The sequence below is a fragment of the Bos mutus genome, chromosome 28 (genome assembly GCF_027580195.1).
Source record: "Bos mutus isolate GX-2022 chromosome 28, NWIPB_WYAK_1.1, whole genome shotgun sequence".
In the NCBI taxonomy this organism is placed as follows: domain Eukaryota; kingdom Metazoa; phylum Chordata; class Mammalia; order Artiodactyla; family Bovidae; genus Bos; species Bos mutus.
Genome location: NC_091644.1, coordinates 20,778,283 through 20,793,570, shown reverse-complemented (window position 1 = coordinate 20,793,570; position 15,288 = coordinate 20,778,283). Strand labels below are relative to the sequence as shown.

General features: G+C 42.8%; 1 protein-coding gene across 2 annotated transcripts in view; it reads left to right on the top strand.

Annotated features, from left to right (window-relative positions):
- The first annotated feature begins 2,214 nt into the window (after nt 1–2,214).
- TET1 (tet methylcytosine dioxygenase 1) overlaps nt 2,215–15,288 on the top strand; it is a 137,975-nt gene continuing 124,901 nt past the window's right edge. For both annotated transcript variants that reach the window (XM_070364498.1, XM_070364497.1), the window contains exons 1-2: nt 2,215–2,423; nt 12,973–14,999. In XM_070364498.1, the coding sequence (XP_070220599.1) occupies nt 13,095–14,999 (1,905 nt within the window). In that variant the 5' untranslated portion in view covers nt 2,215–2,423; nt 12,973–13,094. The remainder of the gene's footprint in view (nt 2,424–12,972; nt 15,000–15,288) is intronic.

Genomic DNA, 15,288 nt, shown 5'->3' with positions numbered 1-15,288 from the left:
TTGTCATCTACATGCTGATGACTTTCAAATTTGCTTTTCCAAGCTAAACCTCTTTTCCAAACTCAAACTTGTCTCAGACTTGGTCATCGGGACCTATCTATCTTGTTTTTTCCCTTGTTTTTAATGGACTGTTACTCAGTTTCTGATTTTTTAATTGAATTTTGTTTTTTGGACATGGCATGTGAAATTTTAGTTCCCTGACTAGGGATCAAACGTGCATTCCCTGCAGTGGAGTCTTAACCACTGGACCACCAGGGAAGTTCCAGTTTCCAATTTTCTACCATTGGGAAATACAGTGAAATTGTTTTGTCACCACAGATACAAACCCACCTTCAGGGCCTTTGCATTTGCTCCTTCCTAAGCATAAAATCCGCCCCCAGCTTTCTCCCTAATCTCTTTCAGATCTATTCCATGAGCTGATTGCTGGATTTAAAATTGCAGCTTTCCCCAGGATTCAGTGTCCCCTACTCTCCTTCTCCCTCCTCCCACTCTCACCATCACCATCTAACACATTATGTGTATTCTGCTTTCTAGCTTTTATTCTCCTTGCCCCCACTCCATTATTGAATACTCCATTATTGAATACAAGCACCAAGTCACCACTAGAGAAGAGGTTTCAGTTTGCTTCCTGCTGTTTCCCCAAAGTATGAAACTGTGCCTGGCACACAGTATGGACTCAAATAATGTTTATGAAATGGAGAGAATAAGCATTGTCTTGGACATTTCTCTATATCTTTGTGTGATTTTTCCATCTCAATAGCTTTTCTTTTTCTTTTTAAAATAATTTATTTGGCTGGGACATGTGGGATATTTGATCTTTGTAGTAGCACAGGGAATCTAGTTCCCTGACCAGGGATCGAACCCTAGCCCCCTGCAATGGGAGTCTTAGCCACTGGACCAGCAGGGAAGCCCCTCAATACCTTTTAAAGTAAATCATTTCAATTAATTGACAAAAGCCAGGATATTGCTAGTTCATGATAGCCTTTCTCCCTTTGTTCTTTAAGAAAATTAAGTTTTGAGTCAAACTCTCCCAACATTCTTTTCATTTCGGTCCTAGGAGATTGTTTCTGACAAGATACTGACAATTAGGCTTTCGCAAACATTAAGAAGAGTGGCATTTTTGCAGAAGTTTTATTTTAAAAACCACATTTCTTTCTCCAATCAAGGTATTTATCTGACTGTAGCCCTGAAAATACTGCAGTGGAGCCATTCATTTGCTCTGCTTGCAAACCTGGAATGTGTGTCACTCCTGGGTAGGAAGCAAATTGCATTAAACTCTGTATGCCCAGCTCCTAGCTCAAGAATAAATTTGAATGAATCAATCAGTGAGAAAGTTTGAAAGTTTAGGAATCTTTCTCGAAAGAACAATCTGGTTATGTTTATTAAAGCAGGTATAACAAAGAATAAAAATTATGTTCAGGATAAGGATAGAATGGTGTGGAAGGCAATACAAGTAGTCTTTTCCCTTCCATTGAAATTTGACCTGGAAGGAATGATTTCTATGTTCCTTACCACTGTGACTCCGTTAAAGATCTAGATTCCCATGTCTGTTTAATAACTGTCTGCTGGAAGAAGCAACAGCCCATCAGACACTTCGGGAGAAATTGGAACGCCCCAGTCAGTCTTACTTTTGGTATACTGGCACTGGTTATTCGTCTTAATGATGAAAACTTATTTATTCCTATGTCTTCTTCATCCGGAAAATGAATACCACCAATGCACAAAGGCAAATAACGAACAAAAATGTTATGATGATCCTTGAGACATCAAGCTCTGAGTCAAGGGAACACAACCCTTCTCTGGCTTCTCTCTAAGGTGCTGAGGGCAGTTTTCCATTGCTTGCGACCCAAATATTGCTCAATGGTGGCATCTCTGACCTCGCATCCCCATTAATGTATCTATAAACATTCAATTCAGAGACCCCAAAACTTTTCTGTCAGCCCCAGAGTACCTAGTTAAAAAAACATATATATATCATGACAAGAAGATCTTGATAACGTTTTCCCTCTCCAATACTCTCCTTTGACCTTTAAAAAAAAAATGGTTGGGAGAGAAGAGGGCCAAGGGGAGGGGTAAGGGTCCACAGGAGAGTCCAGCTCCAGTTTAGGGAAATCCAGCTCGCGTTTTGCCTCTCGCTCAGCAGAGCAGGGTCCAGGGAAGGCAGAGCCCCAGCTTCACTCCCTGAGGTCTGTCCTGGGGAGACAGTGCTGCTCCGGGGGGCTGACCTGGCGGGGAGCGGCAGCGCAGCCCGCTCCCGCGCCGCTTTGTGCGCGCAGCCGCTGGGCCCTCTGCTCCCGGGTCTGCCCCCCCGGACGCCCCCTGCCCCGCCCCAGTCATGCAACTCTACCTGCCTCTGCGCTGTGGACCTTTGGGAAGCAGTCGCCCACCCCGGGGGCTCGGGCCCTGACCCTGCCAGGCAGCCGGTAGGTGTCCTCCCGGGGCCCTCCCGCGCCCCTCGCGCCCGCCGGGGCCCCTGACTCCGAAGTTGTGGGGACGATCGCAAGTTGGAAAGTTTCCCCGAGGGCTGCTGCAGGCTTGGAGCCGGGGGAACGCGCGCAGTCCTCGGAGCCTGAGGGGGCCAGTGGTGAGCTGGGAGAGGGACAGAGGGCAGGGGTCTGGGGAGGCACACGCGGAGGCCGGAAGGGGTTGCGAAGGGCAGTGCACGGCTGGGGCTGGACGTGCGCCGGGGTTCCGTGTCCGCGGGGCCGCGGGGGTCGCAGGGATGGGCCCACTCCCTGCGGCGACCCCCCACCCAAGGCCGCTTGGGGCGCTTTTGTTGCGGGTGGTAAACAATGCCCCCGGCCAGAGGACGCGGTCGCCTGCCCTGAGGCCGGGCTGGGACGCCGGGTGGGGAGAGCCCAGCGCCTCAGGCTAGGACCCCGGGCTCCGCTGAAAACGGGAGGATTGCGGGGAGGGCAAGCGTGGCTTTGGGAGGGGGTGATTCCCCGACTGTGCCCGTGATTGATGCCCCTCAGAGGAGAAACGGAGGTCTGAGCGCCTCGGGCTGAGGAGAGCGAAGAGTTAGGGCAAGTTTCGGATGGGGAACCCGGGCTGTCCCACACTCAAGTGTGTCCCGAAAAGAAGTTTTCTTCCTCCCCCATGCTAATACAGGGGGCCAGTTCGTTGGGAGAACATTTGGCACTTGCCTTCCCTGAGCTTTTCGGGGAGGAGGCTTCAGGGACGAAAATTTTGGAGTGGAGGTAGCAGGAGAGGCTTGCCAGAGGTTGACCTGGAGTTCTGCGGATCCGGGAGGAAGGGAGTAGGGAATAGAATAGTGTTCTGTCAAAATGGCCTTCTAAAAACCCTTACGGGCGCCTCTCGGTCGCCGAAAGCGCCGGCTTGCCGTCGCATCACTAGCACGGAATCCTGGAGTGGGGCCCTAGGGTGGGAGATGTGCCGAGCTGGGTGCCGGGACACTTCGGACGGCACGTGAGGGGCCGGGTCTGGGGGTGCCAGGGACCGCCGCCACTTCACGTGTCGGGAAGAGACTGGGCTAGGTCTCTCTCCCTCTCCTCACTCCCTCTCCTCTCTTCCTTCCCTCCCTCTCACCCACACTCCCAAAGCGATTCAGCTACTAAGGGCTGTGCGCAGTCTCTACAAAAAAGCGGTCGGGAAGTTGCTGGCCCTTCACAGTATACCTCCCACTGTAATGGGGAACACAAATTGGGCATTTCTGACCCAATAAAAATTAATGTATCAACAAGAGAATAAATATTACTTGAAGTGGGAGTCTTTCCCCCAGCTCCAACTCGCCCATTGCTTCTTCCCCTACTCCCCGGCTCCACTCTTGAGCACAAAATGAGCTGCATAATACAGTAATGATCAGTTTATAAGTACATGTTTGAAAAGTGTTTCAAGATTTTGAGCGAGGAGTCGATTAGGTGCACAGTCTAGTCTGAGCGCTGCACCCAGACGGTTAAGGGCGGCGCTACAGGGCAGCAACCTCAGGTCCGCTCTGAACTGCAAAGTGCCCATCCTTTCCACCTCCCCTCTCCTCAATGTTATAAAGTAAAATTTAAAAATGTCGGCCTCCTTAGGCCTCACTTAGGATGCCAAAATGAGTTTGGAAAATGTGCTTGTGAACCGGTTAGGGCGAGAACTTTTTAAGACATATTAGGAATTTATGCGTACAGTTAAACAAGGTGGGTTATGCAGATAAGGAGAGGTTTGGGGATTAGTCAGAGTTGTTTCTAAGAACTAAAAGCCTCAGGTAACGTTGATTTTGAGTGAATTTCCTGATTTTACTGGTTTGTGTTGGTTACACAGGTTGAAACCCAAGTGCCTTCACTCCCCAGTTAAGAGATCTTAATTAGCTTGGTTGTCAATGTATGACAGTGTTTAAAACCATGTTATTATTTCAAATAAACTTCAGAATCAAGTATGAGAGTTATTAGTATCCACTCTCCCTATCTCTTTGCAAAGACTAGTAGCTCATATTAAGAACTCCTGGATCACCGCTTACCATTTAACCGAAGGTTAACTATGGCTCCCAGCTCGGATCTTCTAGAATTGATGGGTTGGAGTTTTGGATCACCTCTGTCCCTGCCCTTTGTTTCTCTTCCTCCTCCACTCTTTATCTTGTTTGTCCCTCCCCTCCCCCACCTTCTTCTTTGCCTCTGTATTTTTCCTTCGTCTACTCTTTATCTCTTTTCCCACCCCTCCATCTTTCTAACTTTAGTCTTGTGTTTTGATCCAGTTGTCTTTTTATATTCTAGCTTTATTGCTACATGTTTCTTCCCCCTTCCTCTACTTTTTTGCTTTTTTTTTTTTTAGACATTTTCTTCCTTCTGCTTTTCCCTCTTCTTCTCAACATGTTTTATGCTTTTCTTGTTATTGGCGGGGTCATTCTCTTTCCATTTTAACTTATCCCTTCCCTTTCTGTGGCCCTTTTTGGCTTTTTTTCCCCCTCGCTCTCGGCAGGGCAGCAAGGGTGTTTTACATATGGAAGGAGACTTTGACTAAATCTGCTGGCATTCTACTGAGTTTCCCTCCACAGTCTTTCCATGTGCGGAGAGCTCTCACACTTCCTGTGGTAGAAAACTATCTAGGAACTACAAGCAGCCCGCCCACCTCCTTTTCCTTCAGAACTTAGTTACTGGAGGAAACTAAGCGAAGTGGTGCCCTTTAAAAAGAAATGCTTTAAGTCTTGTATTTCTCAGTCAAGTGCAGCAGCCTTTAAATTCTAAGAAGCTGAATGGAGTGACTATGAAATCAGAGTTTCTTTCGAAACTAGCTCTATGTATGCAAATACTCACCACTCTTTTGGCCACTACTGGTGGTGGGAAGGATTGCAGTATAATTTTAAATTGACATGTGGGCTGGATGGTTACATCAGTTCAGCCACTTCCTGCCTCAGGGGACTAGGAGATCCAGAAGGAGGAGGGATGTAGGTGGGAGAAGATTTTTCTATCACAGTACTGTCAATATTGTCCTTTACAGACGACTGATACAGTTTAGGAAGACAGCTTTTCAGTTTCTAGGCAAGGTGATTGCATCAGAAATTGTTTTTGCTTCCCCCCATCTCCCCTTTTTAAGGCTTCTTTAGGGAAAGACTACTTAGTAAACTCAAATAATACTGAGGCAGAAGTCTGATCCTGTTGATCAATTTGGTTAGCTATGTTTAAATTATGTGTGAATAATTAGCAGATATACACATAGGCCCTGGGACCCGATCTAGCCTCTTCTCTACTTTCTCTGTAACCTTCGATTTTCTATTTTGGGCTAGAATCTCTTTGCATGTTTTAAATTATAAGTTGGCCCTTATCTCCTGGGCAGTAATGTTTAGATCTCATGTACTACTCCAACTCCAGTCCCTTATGTCACAAGGACACTTTAGGGGGGGGAAATTATTATGGGTTGGGGATCTTGATGCCCTCTGCTGAAAATACTAGTTACCCAAGTGATGCTTTGCATCCCACAGTTGTTGGAAGTTTTGCTTGTTTCATTTTGCTTTGTTTTCTCCTCCAGGAACATAGAGCTCACCAGATAGTATCAATTAATTGCATGTAGGCCCCCTCTGGGACCTCCTAGGTATGTTTGATAACAAGGACATAATTCTCTTATTTTCTGTTCCAATCATGTTATCCTGTAGCTACTTCCATGCACTCAGACTCTAGGATATACTTTAGAGTAGAATAAAGCTGATTTTTGAGAAATACTGAAATGTCAGTTTTCATCAGAAATGAAAAACGGAAGTGGAATTAGTATTCAATTGTAAATATATTTTTCTATGACTTAAGTACTCTATAAAAAATAAAGCACCCCAAAAATGAAATAAAGCATTTAATAATGTTTATAAATTAATAAGGAAATAAGATGTATAGAAAATTCCATATTTAAATATGAATCTATATAATAGAATAGGTTCCCTCCCTTCGCCCCACCTCCCAAATTTCGGAAAAAGCTTATTGCCTCTCCTCTCAGAGTTCAGCCCTGGGGATAACTTAGTTTATCACAAAAGGGGTTACATTTCATCAGTGGAGTCAAGTGATAAAATTAAGATCTTGTGGGAGTCCTTATTTTGTTTCTGATTGTTTCTTTAGCTGAGTGGTACCCAGTGGTTTCTTTCCTGCAGTTGGGTTTTTAGGGGTCATTGGCCTCTTTCGGGATCTCATAAAAATGCTGTTATCATTTAAAGAGGCCACATCTTTCCAATCCCTGTTGCTCATACCTTTTCCATTTCCTTGACAGGCTCTTTTTCAGGAGATAAGGTTTGAATGGTAAACATTATCTTAATTACAAGTCTGAATTTCTAAAGCACTTCCATTAAAAAATATAAAAGAATATATGAGACAGAGATCAAGTTATAAACTACTTTCAAAAGCAGATCCCATGACACCCTCTGGCATATACAGATTACTTGCCTCAGCATACAAATTTTAATTTTCATGACTGATTGCAGTACTTAGATTATATGCCCCTAATAATTTTTAGCCATGTAATCCCGATATAAGACATAAAGTATGCTTATACCGATATTGTTGAATTTCTGAATTTCTACTGAATGGGATGGATTGCTTTTTATTATCTGAAAATACATCCTTATAAAGATTGCTGACTTTCTGGAGATTAGAATTGGAATGTCTTTGTTTTCTAAAAATGGTGGTGTGAAAACCAGTGGTCTTTGGAGAAAATATCCTACAGCTTTTCACAGCAAAAGAGCTAGTTTTTTTTGTTTGTTTGTTTTGTTTTTTTTTAAGAAAGGAGGAAAAGCAGTAAGCTTAAATGCTAAGAATTCAAGTGGATTTGTATTTAGCCTAGTATTTGTATTTAGCACAGATGTATCAAAATGCTGTTTTTCTTGTGGTTAATGTTATCACTAATGTCTATTTTAAAAATCTTTCTTAAAGGCTCAATGCTTTAACTCTAAATGTTGTGCTCTGAGATCTTTTATTATAGCGTGTGGCCTACAATGTGTTAGGTGAAGACAGAAAAAAAAGAATTAGATCTTATTTTGCAGGATATGGCAGACTCAGAATTAAATTGGTTCTATAATAATGATAACTACTATTAAATTTATTTTCTCTCTCTCTCTCTTTTTTTTTTTTTGTATATTGGCCTGTAGGCAGACTTTTTTTTTTTTAAGCTCTCATTTATAAAACATTTATTATATGCCAGCTCTGTGCTAAGCCTTTTCATAGATCATCTCATTTTATTCTCGTAGTAACCCAGTAAAGTCAGTACTATTATGCTTTTGTTTCCTCCTATACCCCAAGGAATGTGGAATCTTATTTCCCTGACCAGGAATCAAACCCATGACCCCTGCACTGAAAGTGTGCCGTCTTAACCACTGGACCGCTAGGAAAGTTCTTATTATGCTTCTTATTCTAATATACGTAAGTAAACTGAGGAATAGAGAGACCAAGGAATTTGTCAAAATCACATGGCTGATAATGTTTCTGATCTAGAAATTGAACCCACATCTATTTTCAAAGTCTTTGTTCTTACCTCAGATATCAAAAGGATGAAACCATTACCACTAGGTTTTCCCCAGAGAAGCCCATTGGTTCCCCCAAACAACCTCATTTCAAACACAGGAAACTTGACTCCTGTTAAATAGTTTGCTGAAGGACACAGCTGGTGATCACAGCTTGAAACGGAGGGTTTTCTAATGCAACACCATCTCTAGCCACAAAACCAAATAGTGTATCCCAGGATTACCTGGATCAAAAAAGTACAACCAAAACAAAACCAAAATTTGAGGATGGTAGAGCACTGTCAAATTTTTACTGTACCAGGTAATAATTTTAAAAGAAAAGAAAAAAACCCATCTCCACCTTTTCACAAAAAAAGGACTTTTATTACTTTAAAAAATTTTTATTTTGGCCATGCAACTTGCAGAATCTTACCTTCCACACTAGGGATGCAACCTCTTCCCTTTGCAATGGAAGTACATAGTCCTAACCACTGGACTACCAGGGAATTTTCTACTTTTAAAATAAATTTTGTTTATTTAAGAATTTAAGAATGGGTCTTCATTGCTGTTTGGCTTTTTCTCTAATTGTAGGAAGCGGGGCTACTCTCTAGCTGTGGTGCTGGGAATTCTCCTTGTTGTGGCTTCTCTTGTTGGGGAGCCCAGGCTCTAGGGTGAGCAGGCTTCAGAGCTGCTGCTCATGGGCTCAGTAGTTGTGGCTCTTGGGTCCTAGATCACAGGCTCAATTGTTGTGGCACACAGGCTCAGCTGCTTGCGAGGCATGTGGGATACTACCAGACCAGGGATCAAACCCCTGTCTCCTGCATTGGCAAGCAGGTTCTCCACTACTGAGATACCAGGGAAGCACTCTATATATTTAGAAAGGAAATTTTAATAAGAGAAAAAGGAAGACATTAGTTAAATTAATTCAGGCTTATGAAAAACTTTACATGCCTTTTTTTTTTCTTTTTATTCTTAAAATTGAAATATAGTTGATTTGTGTTTCCCTGGTGGCTTAGATAGGAAAGAATCTGCCTGCAATGCAGGAGACCCGGGTTCAGTCCTTGGGTTGGGGAAGATCCCCTGGAGAAGGAAATGGTAACTCACTCAAGTATTACTGCCTATAGAATTCCATGGACAGAGGAGCCTGGCAGACTACAGTCCATGGAATCGCAGAGTCAGGACATGACAAAGAGACCAACACTTTCACTTTTTCACTGATTGATTTACAATGTTGTGTTAGTTTCAGGTGTACTCAGCCTCTTTTTTTTTCTCATTTCACCACAGACTGATGATCATTTGGTTCAGTTCAATTCAGTCGCTCAGTCGTCTCCGACTTTTTGTGACCCCATGAACCGCAGCAAGCCAGGCCTCCCTGTCCCTCACCAATTCCTGGAGTCCACCCAAACCCATGTCCATTGAGCCAGTGATGCCATCCAACAATCTCATCTTCTGTTGTCCCCTTCTCCTCTCGCCCTCAATCTTTTCCAGCATCAGGGTCTTTTCAAATGAGTCAGCTCTTTGCATCAGGTGGCCAAAGTGTTGGAGTTTCAGCTTCAACATCAGTCCTTCCAATGAACACCAAGGACTGATCTCCTTTAGGATGGACTGGTTGGATCTCCTTGCAGTCCAAGGGACTCTCAAGAGTCTTCTCCAACACCACAGTTCAAAAGCATCAATTCTCCGGCGCTCACATCCGGAGAATATGGTCCAACTCTCACATCCATACATGACTACCGGAAAAACCATAGCCTTGACTAGACAGACCTTTGTTGGCAAAGTAATGTGTCTGCTTTTCAATATGCTGTCTAGGTTGGTCATAACTTTCCTTTCAAGGAGTAAGCGTCTTTTAATTTCATGGCTGCAGTCACCATCTGCAGTGATTTTGGAGCCCAGAAAAATAAAGTCAACCACTGTTTCCACTGTTTCCCCATCTATTTGCCATGAAGTGATGGGACCTGATGCCATGATCTTAGTTTTCTGTATGTTGAGCTTTAAGCCAACTTTTCTACTCTCCTCTTTCACTTTCATCAAGAGGGTCTTTAGTTCCTCTTCACTTTCTGCCATAAGGGTGGTGTCATCTGCATATTTGAGGTTATTGATATTTCTTCCGGCAATCTTGATTCCAGCTTGTGCTTCATCCAGCCCAGCATTTCTCATGATGTACTCTGCATATAAGTTAAATAAGTAGGGTGACAATAAACAGCCTTGACGTACTCCTTTCCTGATTTGGAACCAGTCTGTTGTTCCATGTCCAGTTCTAATTGTTGCTTCCTGACCTGCATATAGGTTTCTCAAGAGGCAGATCAGGTGGTCTGGTATTCCCATCTCTTTGAGGTCAGAGTCAGGCCATTTGAGGAGACAACAGTGCAATTTGATGATGGTTCTTGGCCAGTCCCCTTTCATTTTCTCCTCTTTTCTGAACTTTCAAATAATAGTTGCTTGATTTATTATTCTTTATTGTTTGTATTATCTCATTTTCTGATTATTTCCAATTTCCTTGCTTAGATATTCAGCATGAAAATTTTGGGACCCTTGGTAGAAGGGCTTTAGAACCATCAGTCTTTGTTTCTTTGGATTTTTAATTTATCTACTTATTTGGCTGCACTGGGTCTTAGTTGCAGCACGTGGGATCTTTAGTTATAGCTTTTGAACCCTTAGTTGCAACATGTGGGATTTAGTTCTCTGACTAGGGATCAAATGTTGGCCCCCTGCATTGACAGCACAGAGTCTTAGCTACTGGGCCACCAAGGAGAACCTAGAACCAGCAGTCTTTGGATTAAGTTGGGTGAAGGAGGAAAGAGGGACATCATTTCTGGGTGTGGACAGTCCCCATGACAATGTCTTCCTTATGCTGAGGAGGTACTCAGATATTTACAGACCCATGAGATCTATTTGTAACCTAATCTGGTGATACTAACTCCCCAGATTTTATGCTGTTTTTGTGTGTGTGTATAAAACTAAAAATTTGTAGATTCTAAATTAAATTTATTTATTTTTAAATGAATATTTTTAATGGTAAAAAGTACAATTCACAAAGAAGATAAACATCATAAACCTCTAGATACCTAACAACAAAGAAACAAGGATAAATAAAGCTACATCAGAAGAAAAACAAGGGAAAATAAATATATGTATAATCATAGTGCAACATATTAACATTTCTCTGAGAATATTTTTATCAAGTGTAGAAAAAATGAGAAGAGTATCTTGAATGATGTCATTAATAATTTAAATATAATAGATTTCTATTTATATTAATCTTATATCCTACACAAATATATTTAAAATTTTGTATCTCATATGTTGCTATTAGATGTCCATAGAACATTTAGAAAAAAACTGTCAAAATAGAAACATTACTAAATTTCAAAAAGTAGAATTCTTTTTCATGATTCAGTTACACATATTATTTTTGAAGTTATTTTACAGATTATTATATGATATTGGCTATAGTTCCCTATGGTATACAGTAAACTTTTATTGTTTGCTGCATGTCTATTTTAAATTAGAAATCTAGCATTCTGTTTATGCTAAGTCAAACAACTGGACTCAAAATGTTATAAATTTTTTAGTTAGGCAAAAATTCATAAGTTTTCTAAAAGGTATATATTATATGTATGATTTATATATATACACACACACACACACACAAGAGCTTTTCTACTATGCTTTATAAAAGCTTTAAAAAGAATATAAAAAAAAAGAAGAGATGGAGAAATTGGAAAACATAAACCAAGTGAAATGGGAGCTGCTGCTGCTGCTGCTGCTAAGTCGCTTCAGTCGTGTCCAACTCTGTGCGACCCCATAGATGGCAGCCCACTAGGCTCCTCCATCCCTGGGATTCTCAAGGCAAGAACACTGGAGTGGGCTGCCATTGCCTTCTCCAATGCATGAAAGGGAAAAGTGAAAGTGAAGTCGCCCAGTCATGTCCGACTCTTAGTGACCCATGGACTGCAGCCTACCAAGCTCCTCCGTCCATGGGATTTTCCAGGCAAGAGTACTGGAATGGGGTGCCACTGGAGCACTGAATATGAAATAGAAAAAGTGAAACAAACTAGATAAGATCCTCATATAGTCAATTTGTTTTTTAAACATGGCTGCTTATTAGAAACATGTCTGAAAAATTTAGGTTGTTAACTGAAATATGCTATTAATACTATTGTGTCTCCAGGAGTAGAGTTTCCTGGATAATGTAAGCTCTTCTTCCTCTGGCTTTAGCAGCTTTGCTGTCCAACAGGCAATACCCTGCTTGGGTAGTGATGGACTGAGAAAAGGGTGTAGGAGGTATCTTTTGGGGAATTCCCTGGTGGTCCAGTAATTAGAATTTTGTGCTTTCACTGCTGTGGCCCTGGTTCCTTCCCTCGCCACCTGGTTGGGGAACTAAGGGATAAAGAGGTAACTTTTAAATATTCACATTTGTAAAGATTAGGTTTGAGCTTTAAACTACTTGTAACTAGAATAGTTGTGGCTTCTAATTTAAAGAAACCCCCATGCTTAGCTTATTCAAAGAATTTCATTAACTTAATCAATTGTCACAGAAATTAAAGGAGCTTTATTTGTGAATCCAAGGTTTAAAGGGTACTTTAGCATGTTTTGTGTCTATTATACTTTGGTTTTGTGGTAAATATTGTTTCTTAATTTTAATTAATAATTGCTAGTGAATATTCCATTTCTTTTCTAAACAGTTTTTTCATTGTGCTGGGTCTTTGTTGCTACTCACAAGCTCTCTCTAGCTTTGACAAGCAGGGGCTACTCTTCTTGAAGTGCACAGGCTTCTCACTGTGGTGGCTTCTTTTATTTTGGATCATGGGCTCTAGGCACAGGGGCTCAATAGTTGCAGCATATGGATTCTAGAATTCGGGCTCAGTAGTTGTGGTACATGGGATTAGTTGCTCCAAAGCATGTGGAATCTTAACAGACTAGGGATCAAACCTGTGTCCCCTGCATTGGCAGCCAGATTCTTATCTACTGTACCACCAGGGAAGTTCCAATATTCTATTTCAAATGAGAGACTAGATAGAAAAAAGACTCATTGCCAATGTTTTTTTTTATTTCAGACCAAAACCTCGTGCAACTGAGCACAACCATGGTGCATGCAGATTCTCTTCTGAAGTGAGACTTTCCAAAGGACCAATGACTCTGTCCCTCATGCCCTTTCAGATTTTCCTACTTCATAGCTATGTCTCGATCTCGCCACGCAAGACCTTCCAAATTAGTCAGGAGGGAAGATCTAAACAAGAAGAAAAACAACCAACTGAAGAAGGGATCTAAGCCAGCCAACAAAAATGTGGCGACTGTCAAGACTGTGAGCCCTGGAAAATTGAAGCAATTCGTGCAAGAAAGAGATGTTAAGAAAAAAACAGAACCCAAACTGACTGTGCCAGTCAGAAGCCTTCTGACAAGAGCTGGAGCAGCACGAATGAATTTGGATAGGACCGAGGTTCTTTTTCAGAACCCAGAGTCCTTAACTTGCAATGGGTTTACAATGGCTCTGCGAAGCACCTCTCTTAGCAGACGACTCTCCCAACCCCCAATGGTCATAGCCAGACCCAAGAAAGTTCCACCACCTAAGAATCTAGGAAAGCAACATGAGTGTAATTATAAGGTACTTACAGACATGGGAGTAAAGCACTCAGAAAATGATTCAGTCCCAATGCAAGACCCCCCAGTCCCCCCTGACATAGAGAAGCTAATTGGCATACAAAATGCATCTTTCATTAAAGACGAGAGCCAAGAGACAACCCAGTCTTGGTCCCAAGGTGTCCAGGATTCCAAAATAATTTGCTCTACTCCTAGTGACCCTGCAGCAGAGATTCTTTCTGGGTCACTGGAAGGGACATGTGGTGGAGAAGGACTATTCTCTAGAGAGACATTGAATAATATCAGTGATTCCCCTAGAATGTTTGCTCAGGACACTGTCTGTGTTCCTTTGCTCCAAAGAGCAGCCCTCAAGGTTACCTCTGAAGGAAACCCCAGCATTCAGTTAGAAGATTTGGGTTCACGAGTAGAATCTCTTAAGCTGTCTGATTCTTACCTGGATCCCATCAAAAGTGAACATGATTGCTGCCCCACCTCCAGCTTTAATAAGGTTGTACCTGCGTTGGACCTTAGAAACTGTTTGTCTATTGGTGGGTCGATATATCCTACCTCATTAATAAAACTCCTCTTGGCAGGTTCAGAACAAGAAACCCTTGGTGCTAAACCAGATCATCAAGAGGTACTCAGAGCTACCCCAGATCAACAGGAAGTTCCTGATACCACCCCTGTCCTAGGACAGGCCTTTAGTGCTGTCCCACATCAATGGGAAGTTCCTGGTGCTAACCCAGTTCATGGAGAGCCTTTGGGTGAGACTCCAGACCCACCAGAGATTCCTGGTGCTATTCCAGTCCAAGGAGAGGTCTTTGGTGCTATCTTAAATCAACAAGTCCTTGGTATGGGTGGTGGTACTGCCTCAGACCCACCTATTTTTCTTCCTGCCCCTCTTAACCCAGTTGCTACCTGTAATGCTCTCCCAGCATGGCCCGAGCCCCAGGGCACTGTTTCATCTGGGCTTGAGGTCCCGGGCACTATGCAGATTTTGCCTTTGGGTTCAGGTCACACTCCTCAACCATCATCAAACTCAGAGATAATTTTGGTACCTCCTGTAATACCTATGAACAATATAGAAAATGAGAAGAAGGTTCATATAAGCTTTCTGCCAGCTCACACTCAGGGGTTCACATTAGCCCCTGAGAGAGGACCTCAGCCGGCTCCACAGGGCATTGCCCAGCTCCCCCTGGTGAGTCCCAGCACATTGGAAGGAGGGAGCTCCCAGATCAGCGCCACCAGGTTGGTTGACATCAACACCACAGTGGTGTCTAGGCCAGTGCCACTTGCTAGTACCTCTTCTCCTTCCTACACAACTCTGCTACCTACCTTGGAAAAGAAGAAACGAAAGCGATGTGGGGTCTGTGAGCCCTGCCAGCAGAAGACCAATTGTGGTGAATGTACTTACTGTAAGAATAGAAAGAACAGCCATCAGATCTGTAAGAAGAGGAAATGTGAGGAACTGAAAAAGAAGCCATCTGTCATTGTGTCTTTGGAGGTAAGCAAATACCCAAAGGGCTGGGGACACCTGTGAAACTTGGTAGAGTGATCTCTGGAGACTATTGTTTAAAAATAATTTTAAAAAATTGTATTCTGTTTTGGTGTGCTGGGTATTTGTTGCTGCATGCAGGCTTTTTCTAGTTACAGTGAGCAGGGACTCTAGAATGTACCAGCTTCAGCAGCTGTAGTGCTTAGCCTTAATTGCTGCATGGCACGTGAGATCTTCCCGGATCAGGGATCGAACCCTTGTCACCTCCACTGGCAAGTGGATTCTCAACCACTGGACC